The 24,777-nt window shown below is 44.8% G+C and overlaps 1 protein-coding gene across 2 annotated transcripts in view; it reads right to left on the minus strand.

The window, feature by feature from the left end:
• Positions 1-24,777, minus strand: part of CD164 (CD164 molecule) — a 240,899-nt gene that overhangs the window by 188,072 nt on the left and 28,050 nt on the right. Inside the window, exons 2-3 of one of the 2 annotated variants that reach the window (XM_069235466.1) lie at positions 23,532-23,612; positions 14,182-14,262 (exon numbers count right to left, since the gene is read on the minus strand). In XM_069235466.1, coding sequence (XP_069091567.1) covers positions 14,182-14,262; positions 23,532-23,612 — 162 coding nt within the window. Of the gene's footprint in view, positions 1-14,181; positions 14,263-23,531; positions 23,616-24,777 lie in introns of both variants that reach the window. The other variant, XM_069235465.1, reaches the window with a different exon arrangement.

Raw genomic sequence — 24,777 nt, forward strand, 5'->3', positions numbered from 1 at the left:
CACATGCTAGAGGCTCTCTGATATAGGTGGGCCCAGGACCACTTTCTCGCTAACATTCTCAGAAACCGACTTGGGTGGGGGGTGGTATGTCTTATTACAGGGCAGCCATTATCCCTACTGAACACTTACACCCCAAATACAGAAAATCCGGGGTTCTTTTATATGATGCAGGACCTATTGATACAAGACTTGGAGGGCCCCAATAATATGGCTGAAGGTCACCCTGAGGGACGGTACCAAACCCAACATGACAAAGTTTCTCCGCAGAGTGACCCACAAACTGGGGCTCCAAGACGCGTGGAGGCTACAGCATCAAGTGCAAGCTGTACACACGTCACTCACTGACCCACAACACGCACAGCTGGCAGGACAGAATCCTAACTGCTGGCACCTCGCAAGATTCCTATCCGATCACTTTTCAATCTGTTGTAGGGGGATATGGCGGGGGGGCAGGAGAGGGACAAGGACATGGCGGATGCTAAACAATATCTTAAAAGACCCAGGTCAGGCGGCTATGTCAGAGGCACTCACAGGGTACCTGGAGATGAACTGGGGATCCATGACACAAAGGTCTACAGAGTAGGAGGCCTTAAAAGCAGTGGTATGGGGCACATGTCTAAGCCTATGTCTAAGACAACTGTGGGCGAAACTCCTCTGGGAGGAGTCCAACTTAGCGCAACCACAAGCGGACAATTCTAATCTGGCTGACATTCAGGATAGGGAATATCACATCTGCAGTTGCAAAGCGGATATATGGGACCGCCTGGAGAAGTAAACTCTATGTGAATACTGACAAAGACTGCACTGGGAAGGGGACAAATAGGGCAAATTACTAGACTGGGTATTGTGCAGGGAAACTCCCCCTCCACTTGCGGCACATCTCAACTCCAGTTGGTGTGAGGGTCACCTCGAGAGTAGGAACTGCACTCCTTCAAGCAGCACCTACAGTGGTGTAAGCAGCTGAACCTAGAGCAGAGCCACAACAATATACAGGGTTCTTAGAAGAGGTCAACATCCCTAAACTTCCTCCGCTAGTGGTAGAACTATTGGAAGCCCCTCTGACACAGAAAGAGCTCTGAGCAACATTGAAAGACCTCCCGCTCTCAAAAGCACCAGTTAGCGACAGCTTCTCACTTGAATTTTATTAAGACTACTTGGTGATATCTCAGAAGCTACTAGAAGTTTATCTAGAGGCCAAAGATAGACGTCCTTCAACCATCCATGAGGAAAGGGGGAGATGTGCATGCTTTTGAAACCAGGAGGGAGCAGGTTGATCCAGCCGCCACCAGGCCTATTTCCATACTTAGCACACATCTGAAAATACTTAGCAAAATACTAGCGACATGCTGGATCCCATACATGGCCCAACTAGTTCACGAAGACCTGTGTGGCTTCATATTAGGACGAAACACAGGTATAAACCTCAGACGACTAACCAACATATTGCACAAGGTCCAAGACCTTGAGGAGGAATTGCCACTTGTTGCTACTGTCCTGGAAAATGCATTTGATACAGTGGACTGGGGGCTACTTGACAGAGGTCATGTGGTCAATGGGCTTTGGCCACCGGTACTTTATTTTGATACGCCTCCTGTATTACGAGCCTAGGGCAAGGGTTAAGGTGGGAGAGCACATGTTCTGTGGAATGGACGTTGGAACTCTGAACGAGGCAGGGATGCCAGCTGCTGTTGCTGCTCTTATTTGCGCTGGCAATAGAACCAATGATATTATGGGCACATAGAGAACCACACCCACAGGGAATACAAGTGGGGGAAGTCCAACATATAATTTCACTCAAGGCAGATGCTGCTTTATTCTATATGTCTTCCCCCCTGGGAATCAGTGCACTCCTTCTTCAACTATTGGAGAATTTTGGGGATCTCTCAGGTCTGGGACTGAACAGAGGCAAGTCTGCTATTTCCGCTCGCAACATTGTTAAGGTGCAGGTCAGAAGAATTACATCCTGCGATGGGAAACTGGGCACTTCAGATATCTGGGTATCATGGTGGCACACTCTGAAAATAGTCAGCTCCGCCTTAATATAGACAAGGTATTGGAAAGGCTCAACTCCTCCATCTTATTCTGGAACATTTTGCCCCTCTTGCTAACGAGACAATTAGCCATCTAGAAGATGGTGTTGCTCCAGAAATGCTTTCAGTTATTGCAAAACCCGCTATGCCCCCTCCCAGAGAGGGTTTTTAAACGTATAGACTTCCTGTTGATTTTCTTGTTGTGGGCAGGCAAGCGTAGCAGAGTAGCCATGTGAACTCTAAAATTGACATTACGAAGAGGGGGGATTGGAAGTCCCTTGCCTATATTTATATTATTATGCAGCACACCTTCGGAACACAGCCTGGGGCTGAGCCCAGAGGATAACTGGGAGAAGCATCTGTTGGCGGGAAGAGTACAGAGTGAGCAGCATCCTGAACTCCTAATGGAGGGGGCTGGCTTCCCACCGACTGTCCCACAGATAGTACGCCTCACGGCTGCCAACTGGCAAAGATTTGCCCAAAAGGACTTGGAGAGTCCCTTTCAACAGAGATCTACCGGTCTGGATATTAAAACCAGTCCACCAGTTGATAGAGGAAGTATCCTCTCAAGACTGGATAACGGGCAGTTGTTGCACACCGAGACCTTTATTTCATTTGAGGAAGCATGCAACACATTTGCATTAGGACACGGCCATTACGCTGGTCTTGCAGATATAGCAAGGGGGACTTCGCCCACTTTCCCAGATGCCCCAGGTACAACACACTCATTGGGAATTCTCATCTCCTGCAGGATAGGCCACCACTTGCTCACACTACTATATAGGGCTATGAGAACAGACAGGAGTTGTCAGCATCCAGGGTCCCGAGCTGCTTGGGAACGGGATTCAAAGGGGCAGCTGGGTGATGTGGACAGGGCTCGTATAAATGGCCTTACCCACTCGGTACCCTGCAATGCACAATTTAAATTAATTCGCTACAACTGCCTGCACCAAACTTATCTCTGCCCCCAGAGGCCTCCACAGGATATCCGCGACTTGGTCAAACAACTGTTCAAGATGTGGAGACAGGGATGCAGGCTTTTTGCACCTCGCGTGGGACTGCTCTGAAGTGCACAGATAGTAGCAGACTTGAAAAGGGCTACAAGCATAGCGCTGAAGCCCACCCCTTCTTATTGCATACTGGGGAACATCAGATGTCCAAATAGTAAAAAGATGCCCTTTAAATTTCTGCAGCTGGCGCTAGTACTTGTTAGATGTTGGGTCGCCATCTCCTAGATAGGGCAAAGAGCTCTCGACATACAACACTGGCATAGGGACATCAGGGAATGGGCGTTAGTGGAGGAACTTCATTAAAACTAAGCGGATGGGGCAATAAACTAGCGGAGGACATGGAGCTCTGGAGAGGGCTTAGTGACAGACTCCTGATCACAGCGGACACCTCCAACACCTTAGGGACGGTGGCAAGATCACGCTAGGTTAGCCCACAAATTCAGAGGTTGAATAAAGGACATAATGAGGAGAATGATTGACAATCACAGAAATGCAAGAGAATGCATGATTGATATTGCCTTCCGAATTTCTCCACACGATTTCTGATAATGATATGTACCTGATGAACTGTTCATTACTGTATGTTTTATTTGTTAACAAAACTGGTAAAGGTTTTAAAAAATTAAAATCTATTTTCTAACCTGGTGTGGTTTATTTTTGTGTGGTGTTTTCACTGTTTTAAGTGTTGCACAAATACTTTACATATTGCCTCCTAAATTAAGCCTGCCTGCTCTATGCCAAGCTACGAGAGGGTGAGCACAGGTTAATTTGTGTGTGTGACTGACTTACCCTGACTAGGACTGTGGTCCCTACCTGGACAGAGTGCATACCACTGCCAACTAGAGACCCACTTTCTAACATGTGCCACGGTTTATTTCACTTTAAGCCAGTAGTACCTCATACAAAAAAAACACTACAAATTTCTTGAACACCTGGAGAGCAAATGGGTAGCTTGGTTATCTATCTGGAGTGTAACAAATACTTGGGGTACAGGCACACGAGTGATAAACTAAAGAGAATTCCTTGTCGGAGACATCTGTCCCTTCTATGGCCAGGATCCTTTAAGGTGCCCCCATTCCTGCGTGCAACAATTTCTTCTAGCATGGTGAGGTTTGAGGGATGGGAATACAGACCAATTGCAACAGAAAGGCTGGAAGGTTCGAAGTCTACACATCACTTGAAATAAAACCTGAATTAAAAATGTATTATTAAAACATGGAATAGAACTGCAGTTTGGCATTGTTATATTTACTGAGTTAAATCAACGTACACTTTTGAAGTGCAACTTTTAACAAAAATAATTGGATGGAAAATGACAAGGCACTGCTCGAGAGCACATAACAAAATTTCAAGGTAGAACTGTAAGTAAATGCTACAGATGAACTAATATTTCCTCAACCCATCACAGAATCACACAAATTTGTGGGTATGCAGGTTTGACAGCTAAGCAAGGGGCCTGCTACTAAAATCACAATGTGCATACATTTTTAAAACATATACAGCATGCTATTCGAGACTGATCCGCATGTGAAGGTCCTTAAAATGGTGCAAGAATTGCTAAGATTGGGTATTCCATGTACACGTATGATCTGTCCGTGTATCTCAGCTATCCACATGTTACTAGACCTGTCATCATAGGGATCCTTGATATTTTTGGGGAATACTCCGGGCTCAAGGTTAACTGGAGTAAGAAAGCAGTTTCCAGTGAGGCTGAGGGGAGGCACACAGGAATGGGCTCAGAGTGTGATTCCAGTGCTGGCAACAGCGGGATTCCGCTACTTGGGGGTGAATGTCCGAGATACCTATGTATTGCCTAGGGCAGACAACCTCACCTAACAACTTGTGGCAACCTGCATTTTTGATCTTTTGATCTACAAAAATTTCCCCAACGAATTAAGAAAGTCACTACTGGCGGTGTTAACGTTAGCCATCACTATGTCTGCGGTGGACCAATGTGAATTTATGATGACTGATTCACAATCCTAACGAGCTTCCAAACTCCTGGTCCTCAACGATTTGATATAAGGGCCTCTGGACAACCTAACATAGCGCTGGATAGGTGGCTGATGGGGAGTCACTTCCAGCTTCACCACATACAGAGGCCGGTTGTCACTGCGCCCCTGACAAGTGCAGTACTGAAAATATGGACATCCTCACTCAGACCGGTGCTGGGTGGGCAGACACCTCTGTGCAGTGGAACATCCATTCCAGATGTTTCTCCATGGTTGAGCCTCCCTCGGGATTACTATCCTAGGTCGTGTTCTGATAGCTACAGATATGAAGTCATTCACCCAACTTCAAGATAACCTTAAGCTGGAAAAGTCCCAATTTTACAAGTTTCTGCAGCTGTGCCATGCCTTTAGAATATACCTGCGAGGGTGCGACGACATTCTAGCCTGCTGGAGGCGAAACTAATGAAGGCTCTCCTTCCTAATAAAGGTTGCGTCTCCCTTACCTAGAAGTCCTTAGTGAATACCACCCTGGACTCTTTTTAAAAAATTGTGGGAAAAGTGGGAGGGCAACCCGGGAGGGGTGGATGGCAGGAGTGTGGAGGAGGTACAGGATGCAATGAGGGTGAATGGACAACCAACAGAAGAGATAACCGCAGCCTGTCTGATATGGGGAGGCAGTGGAAGATTTTCTTCACACTTACTGGGAGTGTGGGGGGGCTTTTCTCCTTCTTTATGACTGCCCATATCAAGGCTAGTTTCTGAAACACAATTAACTCAAGCGTTCTAAAGACTACAATACAACAGTGGAAAGTTTGACCAAGGGTGCTTTGAAAAGTCCAAACAACTTCTACCACAAAGACTTCAAAGTCTGGGATCAATAAAATAAAGTCCTGCAAATGTGACTCCTTAAGAGGAGAGGTTATTATCCAAGCAGGTGAAGTGCAAGATGCTATCTTCCACCAAGGATCCATCATTGAGAAAAATATTTTAATTTCTGGGATCAATGGCTTCCTGCATTTGGAAGTTTCCACCTACCTAACTACATGTGGCCACTGCAGGAACATCTGTAGCACCAACGTGTTAGCCTTCAAAGAGATAAGGACACAGGCTGATGCTGCTGGAAGATTCACTATAGTCCTTGCACGATGAACAAACTAGATAAATCTCGTAAAATAAGTTCCATTGCAGGAATCTCGTGTGACAAACTTGTCACATACACCTCTATTGCTCATTTTGTGGATTTGAAAATTCCAATGGTCTCAAAAAGAAGGGTCACATTGGAAACATATCAGAATTTTGGGCAGTGAATCCAGCTTTGAAATAAGTTTTTCCAGTTCTGAAGGATGAGGAATTCTTTGTACAGACAATTAAAGAATGAGGTACTACTTCAATAAACAAAGGGGATGCAAGTCAAGGACTCTAGCCAAAATAGCACCTCAGTTTCAAGATGATGCATCCATCAGGTGTGCAAGATCACAAAAAGACATACTGAGAAGGTGTACAAATGAGCTACCAATTACGAAATGCTCAGAGGAATTTTGACCTGTTAGGGCCTGCCAAAAACAGATCACTACTGAAAGGCAGACCGTGTAAATCAAGAAAGCTTCACATCTGGGTTCCATGTGCCAGTGGAATATGTTCTTGAAAGGTTGGTCTGAAATACAAAGTTTTTCTGATACTCGTAATTTTAAATAAGGAAATCTGTATTACCTGCAAAACTTGGCTCCTCACAGAAATATCTACTGAATTCAAAAGAGACTGGCTGGCTACATAACTTCTTATAGTAGAATACTATTTTGATGAGAATATCAAGATCAACTAAAGTAAGAGCAATGTTCGAATAATGACAGCACCAAGTACTAGATAATTGCTAATTCAAAAGTCCCAGGATAATCATAATCGATACATAACTACCTCTAAATGATAAAGTGAAGCCAGAGATGACAACAGGTATTGAAAATGCTAGATATGACGATGACAGAAGAGTGAAATGTCTAACCACATGTCACAGAGGGAGGAGATGGTCAATTCAGGGACGGGGTTGGTTCAGTGGTCAGGATCATTCCCAAGACTACATTCAGACAAGGGGGCCACTCTACTGGAACCCATAAGTAACAGTACCTCCTTGTCTGTATGTAGTCTTACAGATGACACTGTGCAACCTATGAGCTGTGAGTTACATTGAAGAATAGCATTTTGAATTATCTTGCTAATTTGAATATTCAGTCATGAAAGCAGAGTGACTAGATGTTGTAACATGCATTAGAAAAGCTATTAAGTCCGGCTCTTTGTTAGGTGGAAGTAGTCGATAGAAGTGGGGCGACTTGAGTGTTCTCCTAGAAAGAAAATCTCATACCGAAGTATTATCCTGGGCTACAACAATATGTAGAGTTAAGCTGTACCATCAAAGAAGACTTTCACAAAAATGAGTCAGATGATGTTCTCACTGTAAGTGGCAAAATTAAAAAGCATACAGTGTAAAATATTAAATAGCAGAAAACACTGACAGAAAACCAGCATTTTTGTGGTATCTTTTATAAAGCCTACGTGCTAACATCTGGAAACCAAGAACACAAAAAATGTAAATCAAACAACATATGATGACAGAAAAGTAAATTCAATGAGCATGCACAATGAATTGCACTGTCTTTATGTTTAAGGCATCCAAAAATCAAGAATTTCCTAAACAAAAAGCCATAAACCAGCAATTTAAATGTTTGGGTGTCAGCAAAGTATATATATCCAAGAACACACATGCCAGCTTTCAACACAAACTACATTTTATGTCCTGCGGTTTAATAAAAGGATTTTACTTGATCCACAAGAACACAAATGCAGGGCCGGCTTTTGGTACTGGTGAGCTGGGCCCAAGGTGCCACTCTTCGGAGACACACGGAGCTGCCTGCTTTAAGACCATGAACAGTGTCCCTCTCGCTTGGCTCCAGAGATTCAGGCTGAAGAGCTCTTAATCATTTTTTAAAATGATCCGGTCGCTCTTTCGAGTGATACAGTTGATCTCAGAGCGATGCAGAAGAACAAGTTACTTACCTTCGATAACATATTATCTGGTAGAGACAATATCTAGCTGCAGATCCCTTACCTTTGAATTTCCCAGCTGTCAAAATAGACCCGGAAACTTTTGCGTGAGCAGCATCCCTGCGTGCCATCAGGTGGCTTTGCTCGGTTCCACGCATCATCACTGGCACCAGAAGTCACTTTGCTGTCACCTATATAGATGTCACCCAGATGCGCAGACCTCAGTTACTTTTCCCGACTATCAACAGCAGCAGCCCAGTGCCATTAAGTGAACTGATACATGTGTGCCAAATCTAGGGCCCTGAAAGGGGAACAACCCTAGCTCTAGAAATCTGTCCGCAGAGCGGGGAGATATGGGTGGGTCTATAAGGAATCTCTAGCTAGATATTGTCTCTCCCAAATAATGCGTTACAGAAGGAAAGAAACTTGTCTTTCTGATAGAGACTTCTAGCTGCAGATTCCTTACCTCTGACTCGATACCCAAGCCATATCCTCCTGGTGGTCGTATGCAGACACATTTTGTGAACTAGAAAGTCCTGCAGCACCAAACAGGCATAATGCCCATCCCTACAGACTGGACTGTCCAGGCAGTAGTGTTTGGCAAATGTATGCAGAGATGCCCATGTTGCTGCCTGGCAAAATGTCCAGGACAGGGACTCCGCAAGCTAACGCTGTGGTGCAGCTTTTCCTCTGGTGGAATGGGCCCTTACGCCCTCAGGACGCTGCTTTTTAGCCAGGCCATAGCAGATCTTGATACAGAGAACAACATAGCATGAAATGGTTCGTTTCTGTACTGCCTGACCTTTTTTCGCTCCTGCATAGCCCACAAAGAGTTGGTCGTTCACTTGGAACTCTTTTGTGTGGTCAAGGTAAAAATTATTTTTGAGTCAAGAAGGTGGAGTCACTCCAATTCTTCAGAGGGACACGAAGGAGTGTAAAAGGTGGGAAGGGTGACTGACTGTCCCGAATTGAATCACTACTTTTGGAAGGAAATCGCCCCTCATGCGAAGCACCCCCTTGCCAGAGAACACAGTAAGATAGGGAGGCTTGGATGATACAGACTGCAGCTCACGCACCGTCCAGGTAAATGCCAATGCCACTAGAAAGGCTGTCTTGATGGTAAGCAACCGGCGGGTACAATTACGCAGTGGCTCGAAAGGAGAACACATAAGGTACGTGAAAACCAGGTTCAGGTCCCACTGAGGCATGGTGAAGGGCGATGGAGGAAACATATGGTCAAGCCCTTTCAAAGGCCTATTTACAATAGTGGACTTAAATAATAGAGGGTTGGTAAGAGCAGGGAGATAATCCTTAAAAGTGCCCAGAGCATATCAGAAAGTGAGGCTTTTCTGTACAATATTTTACTAATTTTTCTAACAGCAAGCGTATACCATTTTGGTGGAGGGTCACCTGGCGGCCGAGATAACTTCAAAGACTTCGGGAGGAAGATCAAAATCTATCAAACTGTCACCATTCAATCTCCACACAAAGAGGCAAGGAGTTGACAGGTTCAGGTGTAAAATTCACCTGTTGCTCCAACAGAGGATCCTCCCAAAGGGGCAGCCTGATCCAAGGATCGATGCTCATTTTCAGAAACTAGGGATACCAGACTCTGTGCCTAGTCCAGAGCCACATGAATGCCTTGGGCCTGGTTGTTCCTCATCTTCTTGAGAACCCTGGGCAGAAGTGTTATGGGTGGAAAGGTGTACAGGAGGCCTGAGCTTCACTCGAAACGAAAAGCGCCTCTGAGCGATAGCCATCTTGGAAACTCCAATGCGCAAAACTGCTGACATTGCGCATTCTCTTCGGAGGCGAACAAATCTAACCAAGGGTCTCCTAACTGCTGAAAAAGTTCTTCCGCCACCTCTGAACGGAGACACCACTTGTGATCTGCTAGACAGCTGAGTTAGTCTGCCCTGGCATTCACAGAACCTGCCAGGGGTTCATCCACCAGGATTATGCCCTGCTGCTGCAGCCACATCCAGAGGGGCAGGGGCTCTTGACAAAGTGCCTACAACCCCACTCCACCCTGCTTGTTGCAATAGCACATGGTGGTGGTGTTGTTCGTTAACACCTGCGCCAATACTAGCCGGATCGCAGGGAGCTCCAACAAGTAGATGTGGAGTCCGGATTCCGCCCAAGACCAGAGTCCTCTGATCTCCACCTCTTCCATATGGCTGCTCCATCCCAGGAGTGACTCATCTGTCACTACTGTCAGATCTGGTTGGGGATGGGAGAGGAGTCTGCCTTTGACCCAATCGAAGTTCGTGAGCCACCACTGCAGATCCTCTGCAGTTCCCTCTGAGATCTAGACCATGTCGCGGAGATTCTCCTGATGCTGAGCCCATTGAAACTTCAAGTCCTAGCCCGCATATGCCATCTGGCATGATTCATCAGCAGGATGCCATGACCCATAGCAGCCTTAGAGTCATTCTCACTGAAATCCAGGACAGAGGCTGAAACATCGGTATCATAACCTGAATATCCTGGACTTGCTGCTCTGGAGTATAATCCTGAAACTGCACCGTGCCCAGAATAGCTCTAATGAAAGGGAGCATCTGAGAAAGAGTCTGGTGTGATTATGGCACGTTTATAGCGAACGCAGGAGGTCCACTGTAGGGAAGGTGGGACGACAATGGCCTGGGGCAAACCCACCTGCAAAAGCCAGTTGTCAAGGTAGGGGAAGACTGAAGCCCCCCAACCTGTGAAAATGAGCTACGACCACCACAGTCAGCTTTATGAACATCAGAGGGGCGTTGGTGAGGCCAAAGGAGAGCTGGGTGAATTGAAAGTGCTTGTGGTCTATCTTGAACCGCAGGTAACGCCCGTGGGCAGGCTGGATGGGGATTTGAAAATACGCATCGTGCAAGTCCAACGCAATCAGCCAGTCTACTTTGTCTAGGGCATTGAAGACCTGAGCCAAAGTGAGCATCTTAAATTTCTCCTTTTTGACGAAGAGATTTATGGTTCGCAGATCTAGAACAGGGCGAAGACCCTTGGTCTTTTTAGGTATCAGAAAGTAGCGGGAACAACAACTACTACCTACTTCTGATATCAAAACATTTTCTATAGCCCCATCGGCCAGGAGAGCTATAACTTCCTCTCAGAGCAAGGTCATAGGATTCTTCTCTCATTCTTGCTTTGGCAGTATAGGGGTAAGAAAAGATTGGAAAGGGAGGGAGTAGCCCCTCTGGATGATCAGCAAGACCCATTTGTCCGATGCTTTGGACTACCAATGGAGGAGATGAGATGATGTTGGATTCTCCCTCCAATGGGGCACCCGTGGACTTGCAAAACCAGAAAAGGAGGGCTCAGAAGCTGCAGCTGCCGGGGGGGTTGGTGGCGTACAACGTCTGACTACCAAACTGACAGGGGTCCAGATTCTCCACATCCTCTCACAGCTTGGGAAGCTTGCGCTGGATGGTGGCTGGCATAGGGTTGGCGTGGTAGCATGCCCCTTCACTAGCCACGAAAGGGGCAAAAGGCAGACTGGGGGTGAGGTGCCACTAAGAAGCCAATGACTTCGCCGTAGCCTACGAGTCTTTGAAACGCACCAGCGCCAAATCGGCCTATGCTCCGAAGAGATGAGTCCCGAAGGGCATGTCCATGAGGTTGGCTTGGACATCCCCCAAAAAGCCAGATGTTCTCAGCCAGGCATGGTGCCGTAAGGCCACTGTTGACAAAACCACTCCGCCCAGCAAGTCAGATTATGTCCAAACCACACCTAATATTGAACTTCGCTGCATCTCTACCATCCTTCACTGCTTGGGAGAGGATTGTATGTATTTTCTCCGGGACCTGTGGCAGCACTTGCGCAACCGTATCGCACAAGGTATGGGAATAACGGCCCAACAGGCAGGCAGTGTTCACTGACCACAATGCTAGGCTGCCAGAAGAAAACATTTTCTTGCCTAAGCTATCCAGCCTCTTTGATTCCTTGCCCGGGGGAGCAGCAGGGAACGCGCCGTGGGAAGTTGAGGCTTGGACTACCAAGCTCTCAGGGGTGGGGTGTTGGGTGAGAAAACTAGAATTACCCAGGGCTGGGCAATGTTGGTGGGCAATTGTCCTATTTCCAAGAGCCCCTGTGCTGGGCTTGGACCAAGTTCCCAGCAAGACATCAGTAAGTGCTTCATTAAAGTGTAATAGGGGTTTGGATGAGAATGCCCCAGGCTGAAGCACGTCCATCAACAGGTTAGTGTTGACCCCCACAGATTGAAGTTCGAGACCAATGATCTCTGCTTACCCTCTTCACCACCACTGCATAAGACGCTCCCTCCTCCATAGCTACTGTGAGAGGAGAGAGCAAGCCAGTATCTGGGGAGGTGTCCAGTACAGTGGCATCTCCTAGTTCTTTATACCAGTCCAAGGAAGTTGGGGGTCTCTAACTGGTATTCTGAAGGATTCAGTGACCCCTCCCACTCTTCCCCGTGCTACTGCAGAAAACACTGAAGCAATGACCTAGGACCAATTGGTTCTGCCAGTGCCCAAATCGATGCCGTTCTGACTCAGTCACCAGGGATGAGAATGGGGCTGGCAGCACCAGGAGTATCAGTGTCGGGATCAGAAGTGGAGAATGTCTCGCTGGCACGACTGGTGCCGATCTAGATCAGATCTGGGAGACCCCATCAGAGCTGAGGCTGGAGCGGTCAGCACAGAACCTGATGGGGCCTCCTCCGACCCCACGGGGCCCAAAGGTGCTGCAGAGGAGTCAGCCTGCTCAAACACGAGGCACATGTCCTTACAGAAGTCTTTCAACTGAGCAGGGTTTGCACTGGCTCCTGGAAATGGGGGAGGAGCGAAGTCAGACCAGGCAACTGCCCTGCAGATCCCTGCCTGGAACGCATATGTTCCTCACTCGTTGCAACAGCCGACGGATGAGGTGAAGTCAAAGTTCATTTAGACTTCTTTTTCTTGTGCCTCTTCCCTGAGAGTCCCGAGGGCCTTGAGTGCGATGAAGACGACTTGGGACTCCTGGAGCAGTCCCGCAAATGTCTCCTCGATGGGGCCAAGACATCCTAGGAGTTGCGCTTGATGGCACTGACCGCCAGCCCAAAATCAGCTTTAGGGACCTCACCTCAAAGTTTTTGGCACCATGGCCCAACAGTACGAGCACTAACTTGAGTCGTGGTCGCGCTCGATACACTATAAATAGAACAGATAGGGGTATGCAACCGTCATGACGTAGTGACATGCCCTACACTGTTTAAAAGCTGTCTGCCTCAAAGTCATCCTCAACACTTCCAAAAAAATACCTAAATAAAAATAAATAATCAAAAAGCGACAGATGGGTAACTTCTCAAGATCAGCGCAAACCAGTGCAGAAATAAAATAATTGACATCCGCGTGCCTGGGTGGCACCTATAACTGGTGACCAGGACGTCACTTCCGGGGCTGCTGACGCACAGAACCGAACAAAGCCACCCGACAGTGCGCAGAGCTACTGCTCACGCAAAAATTTCTGGATCCAGTCTGATGCCTGGGAAATTCAAAGGTAAGGAATCTTCAGCTAGAAGTCTATCAGATATGTTTGTATTCAGAGGCTAATCACTGCTCTGATTTTATCAACCAACACAAAAGGTCCCCTGCTGCCTCATTTTGTTCACGAGCATGAACGAGGGTGTCAAAATTCTTCCCCCCCCCAGCTGTTATCCAAGCAAGAACTGTCTCTGCACAAATGGGACAACGTAACCATCTTTTAAATTCCATCAGACAGTTCTGCAAGCAATGGTAAAGAAAAAAAATAAGTAAAACACATGATCGTAAACGGCTGAAGGTGTGATCCAAAGCCCACTCTATACTACTAGTACTTATTGTACGCTTTTGTAAAGAACTGCTAACATGAGGTCAACAACCTTAGCCAGAGCCAAAATGGTAGCTCTTTTATGATTAAAAAAAAATGTTTTTGGTCTCATGAATTCAGCTACCCTTTTAAATAGTTGAATTTTTTTTTATGTATTTTGAATTTTAAAACATTGGTATGATGGTAAACCCTCTGCCGCAAGTATGCAAAAACAACTCAGAAAATGCCAGACAGGAAAAATGCTTTGTACTTGATAACACAGTAAGCCAGTTGTAAGTGCCTTTCCAGCAATTGCCTATGGCGAAACGAAACAAACGTAATCGATCTTGGAATAGTATAAATCTATAACTTACCAGAACATTGTGAAACTTCATCAATAACAGTACAGTTATTTGAAACATCCGTTTTATTTACACAGCTACTGCCGTTTGCCTCTAGGTATAAAAACAAAAAGATCACTGTTGTCACAACATAATTCAGAATTCGTTTTCCATTTCACGCAAATTAGGTTAAATACTATTATAGGTGGCCAACAACTCGCACTGCCAAGTACTTTGCCTTTCATGGAAAACATTCATATGTGTTATATTTAAAATAAAATGAAAATTTTGGGGTCAGCCCTCCTGACAGGGACAGACCCCATAAATTGGCGCCAGGGAAAGCACACATGAAAAAGAAAATAAAAAAAAAAGTGTAAGAGTGTGTGTGTTGCTTAAAAGTAGGGCAGATGGTTTATATGCCTGCTGGAAAGGAAAGATATGTATTTATCAGAGTGGATTAGTAAAGCCAGGCGCTACCTGTGCTTTACAACAAATGAAATGTATGTGCAAGGGGGGCTATGGAGAGATGAGGGACATGCTTTGCTGGTTGGTAGTGAGGGAATTAGAGGAGGAGGTCAAGGAAGGGAGCACCAAAAGTGACTGTCGCACTGGGTGCCACTAGCAGTAAAGGCTGTGATGATGGGTATGTGGTAAGGTTAAGTAATAGTGCTTTTTTTTTTATTTTATTTTTTTTAACAGAGGTCTTCAGAGAATCTGCTGATTCAGTGAAGAAGCGAAGGTAAAGTTACTTGACATTTAGTGTTGCACATATCACACCCACAAGCAATTTTGTGACCTTACCTGCCTTCTACGTAGGCTAGTGCTTTAGAGGGACAGTTTAGCCAGTAGCAGAGATGGCGTCTTGTTGGATTACTGCTGCTGGAGCTATAACTCGGGTTATGGTAGACAGCTCTGGGGCAGAATCAGATACTGAGACTGAGACAGCATCTGAGGGAAGAGGACAATGGGGCAGAATCTGCGAGTGATTTTTCAGTCGAAGGAGTCCCATCTGACTACACCTTTTCCAGTGATTCTTAGGGAGACGATGAGGACAGTCATGCTGTCCTTTCGCAAGCACAGTCTGTGCAGTGGGACAACAGCGGTTTAGCCCAACCCAGAGAGCAGGTGCGTGCGGCGGCAAGCACAGAGAAAGTGCTTTCTTGGCAACTCCCAATTTACTTCAGCCCCAAATTCCACCTTTTACTGGTGGCACTGGATGTAAAGTTGATACGGCCAACTTTTTGCCTGTCGACTACATCTATCTATTTTTGGATGGTGACTTCCTTCAGCAAATTGTGCAGCAAACAAATATGAGTCCAGTACAATTTCTGAGGGAGTGTGGAGGCACTCTAGTGCCCCGCTCTAAGGCACGCCAGTGCCACTTCGCTGGCAGAGTTGAAGATATTTTTGGGCCTGAAACTCAACATGGGGTTAGTGCAGAAACCCACCTTGCAGTCCTACTGGACAATTTGCACAGTTTGGGTAACCCCCATCTTCGTACCATATATGAGCAGAGATCGCTTTTTGCTACTGTACCGCATGCTGCGTTTCAATGACAATTCTGCTGCATTGCCCGAGACCTTCCAGACCCTGACAGGTTGTTCAAAATTCGGCCTGTCGTGGAACATTTGTCTGCCAGGTTTCCAGAGATCTATACTCCTGGAAAGAATATAGCAGTCGATTAGTCCTTGATACTGTACAAAGGACAGCTGCTGTTCAGACAGTACATCGCTAGCAAAAGAGCTCACTATGGCATAAATCTGCACATGCTGTCTGAGAGCTCTTCTGGCCATGTGTATACAGCTTGAGAGGGTATACAGGGAAGGACTCCACCCTAAACCCTGTAGGTTGCCCTCCTGCGTTAGGGGTCACAGGTAGGATTGAGTGGGAACTTGTCCAGCCACTCCTTCACAAAGGTTATAATGTTTATCTGGACAATTACTATGCAGGAGTAGAGCTGTTCAGTGAGCTCTACAAAGCTGGCACTGTGGCATGCGGTACAGTTTGTTGTAACTGCAAAGGACTCCCGCAGGAGCTTGTTTGCAAGAACCTCCAGAAATCCCAGAGTACTGCGTTACAACGAACTGCTCACATTCAAGTTTTTGGATAGGCGAGTACAATTCATGAGAACATTTCCTTCATCACGGTTTGGGGTCAGATGGCCGAAGTCTGTATTCTCGATTACAATAAGTAGATGGGCGGAGTGGACAAGAACGACCAGGGTCTTCAACCATACAATGCGTGTCGTAAAACTCACACCTGGTACAAGAAACTGTTTACCCACCTGATCCAGATGACAACATACAATGCGCATGTTGTTTATTGTCAGACAACCACAGGAAGACTCAAGATTTTCCTTGACTTCCAGTCGTCTGCAATTAAAAGCCTCACTGCTGTTACAGAAGCCGCAGCAGCCTCCGCCTCATATGTTCTGCAGGATGTGGCAAGGCTGCAGGAGTGAGACTTTGCTGATTCAATTTGTAGCTTCTCTTTCAAAGGAAAAGTAGAAGTGTTGGTGAATGAGTCCCACAGGATATTGATTGACTTTTCTCTTTAGAGACCTTGGGATTTCTTCACCATCATGTCTGCATTTATTTCAACTGTAGATATGCTCGCTCAGTTCGAAGAATAGGCTTCCCAAGGCATAGTCAGACACCCCCTCCTTGGAAGGAGTTTGATTTAGCACAGTAAGTGTGCTGATGGCACATGAAAGACATGTTTTCTTGAGCTTCAAGTAGCTAATGGAGGAAGGCATTAGTATAGGTTCACTTGGCAATTATACAGGGTTAGTCAGGAACGCTTATGTAGGTGTGCTTTCACAGGGGTATTGCACAGGTAGAAGGCAGATAATAAAGGTAGTACAGATGCACATCTACACCTATGGAATCAAACTCATTGGTGCCATCCCAGCACTGAAGGACAATGACACATGAGTCCGTGTTTGACCTGCTTTTCATGTTCATCCTCAACAGAACTTAGTAGATGTCCAATTTGCTGTATGATAAGTGCATTACAGTCACAGCACTGCACATAATGTTGGCTGGGACATATGCTATGTTCTCAGGGACTACCCTGTGTGCTAAACAATACCCGTTTTCATAGTCTATCACCTTCTCTTTAGGGAACATTGCGAGAATTACCCAGCATGTCTGCCTTATTTTCAATGGTAGATATGCTCGCTCAGTTCAAGGAATAGGCCTCGCAAGGTATACTCTGACAACCTCAACTTGCATCCACAAACTGGGAGTTGGATTTAGCACAGTGAGGGCGCTAAAGACGCATGAAAAACACATCTTCCTGAGCCTCAGGTGGCTGTCATGGAAGTCATTAGTAAAGATTCGTTATGCATGCCTTCGGTAATGTTCAGGAAGAAGGAGGCGGTTATTTGACAGGTGGTAAAATGTAGTCAAACTTATTCCGGTGGTGTATGAATGTGATGGGCCCTTGTCTGGCAGCAGTAAGTTAATGTGAGTGCAGTGATTGGTTGGATTGGGCCTCTGGCCAACGGTATGAAAAGGTTGTTTGTTGTGCATAAATGGCGTGTAAAAGGACCATAAAGCGGTTTGTGCCTTGACGTGGCGTTATGGTCACCTTCAGAAGGCTTGGTTTCAATATTCAGATACTTTGATAAGTATTCATGCTTTGAAACCATAATATCTGGAGGTGCTAAAACCAACCAGTGTGAGTGGTGGATTAACTTTAACATACTAGTACCAAGGAAGTCCAAGTGTGCAGGACTTGTGTGGCTTTCACTAGTTTTCCTTCACCCAGAATCCCCTTGAAATCACAAACTTTGCATAAAAAAAAATAAAAAAACTTTTGCCTTGCATTTCAGTGAAGGGAAATCCTGGAATCTGCAGGCAGCCACAAAGTTTCTACCACCCAGCGTTCCACGAAGTCTCCAGAGAAAAACGTTACCTCACTTGTGTGGGTGGGCAAGTGACCACGACAGGGAAGTACCAAAAACGGATTGTGGAGACATCAAAATTACCTACCACAAAACAGCCTGGTTTTATAAGACAGTCAACTGATTAATTGGTCCTGGGCTTGGCAGCCATATAGGGAAACCTACCAAACTCCGACATTTCAGAAAACTCGACACCCAGGTAAGTCCACGAAAGTGTGACGCATTTGTATTCTACAAAGTTTTCTTACACAGAATACCGTGCAAAGGTGAAAAGTTGATTAAAAACACTATTTTTCCTTGTTTTTTCGTCGTCTTTAAACTACAGGCGTGTGCAGGAATCCACAACATTTCTACTACCCTGTGTCTCTCCACTTGTCCTGATAAAAACACAACTCCACTTGTGTGCCTGTGCCTGTGTCAGGAATGGATCACTCCAGGGTCACCACTGACCCTTGTGTGATCCATTCCTGTCACAGGCACTAGGCCTACCCACACAAGTAAGGTACTATTTTATTTTTATCAGGAGACTTGGGGGAATGCTGGGTGGAAGGAAGTTTGTAGCTCCACTCAGATTCCAGAACTTTCCATCACCAAAACGCGAGGAAAAGGTGTTTTTTTGGGCCAAACTGAGGTTTGCAAAGGATTCTGCATAATAGAACCTGGTGCGAGCACCACAAGTCACCCCATCCTGGGTTCACCTAGGCCTCTAGTTTTAAAAAATGCATAGGTTTTGTAGGTTTCCCCAAGTGCCGGCTGACCTACAGCCCAGAATCAACAGCTAGGCACTTTGCAAAAAACAGGTCAGTTTTCATTAGAAAAATGTGATGCGTTCACTTTCTATTTTGGGGCGTTTCCTGTCACAGGTACTACCTGTCACAGGTACTAGGCCTACCTACACAAGTGAGGTGCTATTTTTCTCATAAGACTTAGGGGAATGCAGGGTGAAAGTAAGTCTGCGGCTCCCCTCAGATTCCAGAACTTTCCATCACCGAAATGTGAGGAAAAATGTTTGGTTTTTTTGCTTTGCCAAATTGAGGTTTGCAAAGGATTCTGGATAACAGAACCTGGTGAGAGCCCCACAAGTCACCCCAACCTGGATTTCTCTAGGTGTCGAATTTTCAAAAATGCACAGATTTGGTAGGTTTCCTTAAGTGTTGGCTGAGCTACAGCCCAAAATCCACAGCTAGGCCTTTCCAAAAAAAACAATCAGTTTTCAATGTAAAAATGTGATATGTCCATGTTGCGTTTAGGGGCGTTTCCTGCCGTAAGCAATAGGCCTACCCACGTAAGTGAGGTACCATTTATATCAGGACATTTGGGGGGAAAACTGAATAGAAGAACAAGTGTTATTGCCCATTGTCCTTCTCTACATTTTTTCCTTCTAAATGTAAGGCAGTGTTTAAGACAGAAGTCTATTTGAGAAATGCCTTGTAAATCATATGCTAGTATCCCCCCCCCCCCAATTCAGAGATGTACAAATAACCACTGCTTCTCAACACCTTAACTTGTGCCCATTTCTGAACTCCAAAGGTTTCCTTGATTCCCATTTCTCACTCTTTATATTTTACCAAATGTATTGCTGTATACCTGTATACAATGAAACCCCATTGAAAGGTGCAGCTCATTTATTGGCTCTGGGTACCTAGTGTTCTTGATGGACCTACAATTCCTATATAGTCCCGCAAACAGAAGAGTCCAGCAGACGTAACGGTATGTTGCTTTAAAAAATCTGCCATAGCTGGAAAAGGTAACAGAAGTAAACGCATACAGAAATGGCTGGGTTTTTTCTTCAACTCGATTTTTTTTTATTTCCGCAGTTAATTTCTGTAGAAAAACCCTGAAGGATCTACACAAATGACCCATTGCTGAATTCAGGATTTTGTTTACTTTTCAGAAATGTGTATACGTCTGGGATCCAGCACTGATTTCACACCCATTTCTGTCACTAACTGGAAGGAGGCTGAAAGCACACAAAAAAATAGTAAAAATGGGGTACGTCCCAGTAAAATGCTAAAACTGTGTTGAAAAATGTGTTTTTCTGATCCACGTCTGCCTGTTCCTGAAAGCTGGGAAGATGGCGATTTTAGCACTGGAAACCCTTTGTGGATGCCATTTACAAGGAAAAAATAAATACAAATCCGATGCTTACTTCTGCAGCACGTTTTCCCCCAAAAAAAAAAAAAAAAAAAAAAAAACAGTTTAGCTTTATTTCGGCTGATTTCTTGATATCCTCTAGGGAACCCTCAAACTCTGTGTACCTTTACCAAAAGGTATGGGGGCCTAAGCACGAACTACCCCAAAAGGCAAAAAAAGGGATCAGCAACAGGGGAAGCCCAGCAGCTAAGGGGTTAAAAGATAACATGTTTCGACCTCCATCAACTAAGCAGAAGAGCTGATCTGATGGACTGAAACATTTGAGTATTAAAAACATACACTGCACAACATATGCTGTCATTTTTTTAATTTTATTTTTTAAACAGGTTTAATTTAAATTTTAAAGCCAGTATCAGTTGAGGTCATAAATAAGTGCATACATTCAATGCTGGATTCAATACCTCTAGCATTTTGTAGAGAAATACATAACAATTTTGGAAAGGCATTCTAAATACCCATGAATGCATCTGTATTGGTCATTGAAGTAGCAACAAGATGAAAAGCAAAAAGAAACCTCACACCAAAAAGGGTCAATGTCACAGCCTATTGATCGTTTTTACCCCCTGGAAGGCAGGGTGTATGTGCCATAGTGTTCACTTGAAATGTGCTTTAAGCAAAGAGAAGCAACAAGTGTTTAGGTGTTATTCAGGTGTTGCTTGGCTGTAAAATTGAAAGGGGCACTGAGCTGTGGTATTCGCATGTCAGGTGGGTCTACCTTGCATAACACTAGTCCACTGTCCCACATTGAACCTGGTGTCTTTGATGCGAAGCCCATAATTCCCTTAAAGTCACTCAGCATGTCACAAAACCCCACACTGATATCAATGATCCACCAATAGCAAGCTCTTTTATTACCTAGACGGTTTATATCTTGCTGGAACTTTAATTACTGGTTATGCAGAATGTACAGTAAACAAACTCACTCAATGCAGAAGCCTACCTCAAATTCATTCTGTGCAAGTGGCTAACCTTGTAGCCTTAACCAGAGCATGAATCCTTGCAGAGTAAAGGGTTGTCACTATTTCCACAGACTCCAAGTAAGCTTCTGGAGTACCCATGATTTCCAACTGCTGTGGTTTCAACACAAATTCATGACCTTCGCAGGGATGCCTTTTTAAAATGGAATGTATGGTAAGAATGTCTACGTTTATGCCCATCGGTGAGGCTTCTACGATGCAGATGATGATACTTTTAAACTGATCCTAGTTCTGCATCGTAGCTAGCATCACTAAAGTCTCAACAGTCCTTCTTCCCAGTTTGTCAGTAATGTGACGTTTGTGTTAATACACATTTCTATATATTTCCTTCAAAAAAGACTTGAGGATGTGAGGCGGCCCTCCCGCTTATTAATATTTAGCCCTGGGGAGGTGGTGGACCCTGGGGCTCCACAAGCATTAGGAGGGCCGTTGCCAGTGCCCACGACCTGGCCCACCTGGGGGCTTTTTCAAAAACAAGCACAGGAGACCGTTTTTTTTTTTCTTTCTTTACATTTTTGGCAGATCTACCGCGACTCTCGGGCAAAAAAAAAAAAACACCTTTGCCCTGGCTGGACCCCAGCACCAGAGCGAAGAGGTCAGGGTATCCATAACCTGGCCCCTTCTCCTATTTTTTACCTTTTTTCAGGGACTTGGCTGAAGCAGAATCCCAAGATGGCTGCCAACACTCCCTTGCTGAAGTGTTGGCAGCCAATCAGATCTCAGCACGAGATCGGGAGGGTTCGCAGAGCCTTCTCGTCCCTATATATAAACAAATTCGAATTTTCTTTAACATCTCAAAAACTACAGAATGGATTTACATTAAATAACAAAAAAGGGCTTCTTCTGCCAAATTCGGTGTAGTTCTGTCCAGCAGTTCAGGCTGTAGTCCCGTTCAAACACCCTATGGTAATAAACATGGCGAAAACGTGTCCCCCCCCCCCTTTTTCTCAGACTGCAGCTGACATGAGCATCAAAATTTTGGGGGAAATATTGGGACAATTCATTAACCTGCGCAAAAGATAAAGGCAAGTTTAAAAAAATCTAAAAAAAGCTTTTCGCGATTTCATACTGGAGATCACGTTAAGCGTTGCGGTGGATCCACAGATCGACCTCCCCCCCAAAAAAACAAAACATTCTGGTTATGTTTTTTGCCCACAAGGACCCCTGTGTGTCCTTTGGGGTAAGGATACAGGCATACCTGTATCCCCATGCCCTCACTATGCACTGCTAATTACCCCAGATAGTATTTCTCATGACAACTTTTATAACGTCATTCAAAATATCAATGAAACATTAGCAGTCAAATTGTTGAGGAAAAAACTATGCATGGCAGGGGTGCGAGTTATAGTGACCTTAGGCATGAGTTATACTTACCTGAAATAGCTAACTAGAACTGCTGAATTTCTATGGTTTTGTGCGAGTAAATTCAGAACCTAACTATAATGTCCCTGCAACAATATATATTTTTACACCACCACCAAAGGAACATGCAGCAGATGAAGGTCCCAAGTTGTAGGTGGTATTTTCAGAAACGGGATCTATTAAAGAACAAACCACAATAAGGGGTATGAACTTGGTTTGCCCGTTTCAATGATTTATGCTGACTTGCATTTCTTTTAATGAAAACACCATGTTGTTTATGCGCAGCCATTTTGTATATTCATGGTATACTTGCACTGTACTTTCACTTTGTCTATTTTGCTTCCTTTTTCTATTGACACTTGTCAGCAAGGATTCATAAACTACTAACTCAACGTCTGAGAAATGTATATTATTTGAGAAATTTATATTATCGGCATCTGCCAAGACTTTCACTGAATATTTTTTCAGTCACATGTTTCCTTTCCACTACTGCTTACAGGACGAAAAACCATAAAATATTAACTGTGTAGGGTCAGGATTCTATGCTCATTAGCTCGGGGAGGCGAATGAATTGCCTCACTGTGTGCTTATTTTGATATATTTGCTTTAATGTGCGTGTTCCAAGCTTGAAATAGACGTAACAACGAAAATTATCTTTCACAGGGTAAGAGCAGGAAAAGCCATGCCACGTGTGCTTTCAGGGAGAAAACAGAACAGGGATGGTCTGTAAGGGGTTCACACATGCGGAAATGTATGTGTACAGGAGGGAGACCAAAGTGACATTTGTCAAGATGAATATTCTATTAAAAGGAACTTTACGGGCCTGCCTGCTGTAAGCAAGCAATTCTTAACTAGTTGGAAAAAGGTGATCAAAAAGATGGAGTAACTGCTAAACCAATGTTAATAGTAAATGTATCTTTTGACAACAAATTTCCCCACAAAATATTGCTTTACCATTTTGTCAAAACAAATGAAGGACTTACCAAGTGAGCATGTTCGCCAAGTACAGTTTAGGCTAGTGGTATTATTAAGACAGTCTTCACAGGAACTAAAGTCTCCACAGTCTGCTGAAACAACAAACAAATCGTTCAAGTTAAATTGAAGAGATGTAAAATTAGATTAGAACACGAATAAACAAATTCATATTTAAAAAACACTTGCACGCATCAAAAATATATACTTCACAGAACAGCTTAGTTGCCGCTTTTGTCATCACTAATCAAAACATTTACTGATCACTGCAGAGGTCATTATTGTGAAATCTCTTAAAAGCAGTGGGCCACCTTTCGAACTCGTGTTACTATGTTGCAGAGTAGGGTTCAGGGCAAGGCTCGAAGATCAATTATTATAGAGATAAATGAAAGCTCCCTTCAAGCTAGCAGGGGAACATATCAAATTCGATTGCTTTTAAAGTAAGTCCCTAAACTTGCCTTAACTGTTTCCCCATTTCAGTCTATAGCAATATGTGAAAGATGCATGTAAAAAACAAAAAAAAATTGAATATTCTACCCTCTCTTCTAAATTAAAGTAGATCAAGGAAGGCCTGCTGCATTTTGCTGGCTGTACCGAAGGTCATTATTGTCAGTTAAAAGTACTCATCCTCAAAAGGAGACAACCCTAATTTCCCTGGTCTCAGCTGGTGAGTGCACTGCCCCTCCCCATCCAACAATCCCCAGTCCCTCCCAGCATTTTGCCCCAATTGATCAGTGGCCCGGATACATTTCTATAGACTAAGTATGTTCATTCAGCGAGGTCTAGGGTCATCCGGCCTTAGGAAAACCAGACGCATGCTGTTCCCATTCACAGACAATGCCTTCTACATTACTATTTCAAAGAAACACCCTTACCTGGGTGTCACATATTATCTAATGGGTCAGAGGATCAATGATCAGAGGGAACAGTAGCGGGGACTGGGACACCCCTGGTTAGTACTGCATGCTATCAGAAATGGTGAAGGGAGAAAGCCATTGACAAACTGGACCCCTTGAGGATGCATGAAACAGCTCAACATATCTCCTCTTTCTCCATACTCTGCACTGAAGTCAGACAATTATAGCCTTCGAACAGTTATGTACAGGGAAACTTCAAGTAGCCCAGGAGAATGCCCCTCTCACAGCCCTGAACAAATTTTTTGCAGAGGTACCAGTGGAGGGACCGGAGTCTGTTTACAAGCCCAATGGGAGGTTGAAGAAAGGAGCTGCAGCACAGAAAATGTCCTTCAAAACGAAG

This window comes from Pleurodeles waltl, chromosome 5, assembly GCF_031143425.1.
Source record: "Pleurodeles waltl isolate 20211129_DDA chromosome 5, aPleWal1.hap1.20221129, whole genome shotgun sequence".
NCBI classification, from domain to species: domain Eukaryota; kingdom Metazoa; phylum Chordata; class Amphibia; order Caudata; family Salamandridae; genus Pleurodeles; species Pleurodeles waltl.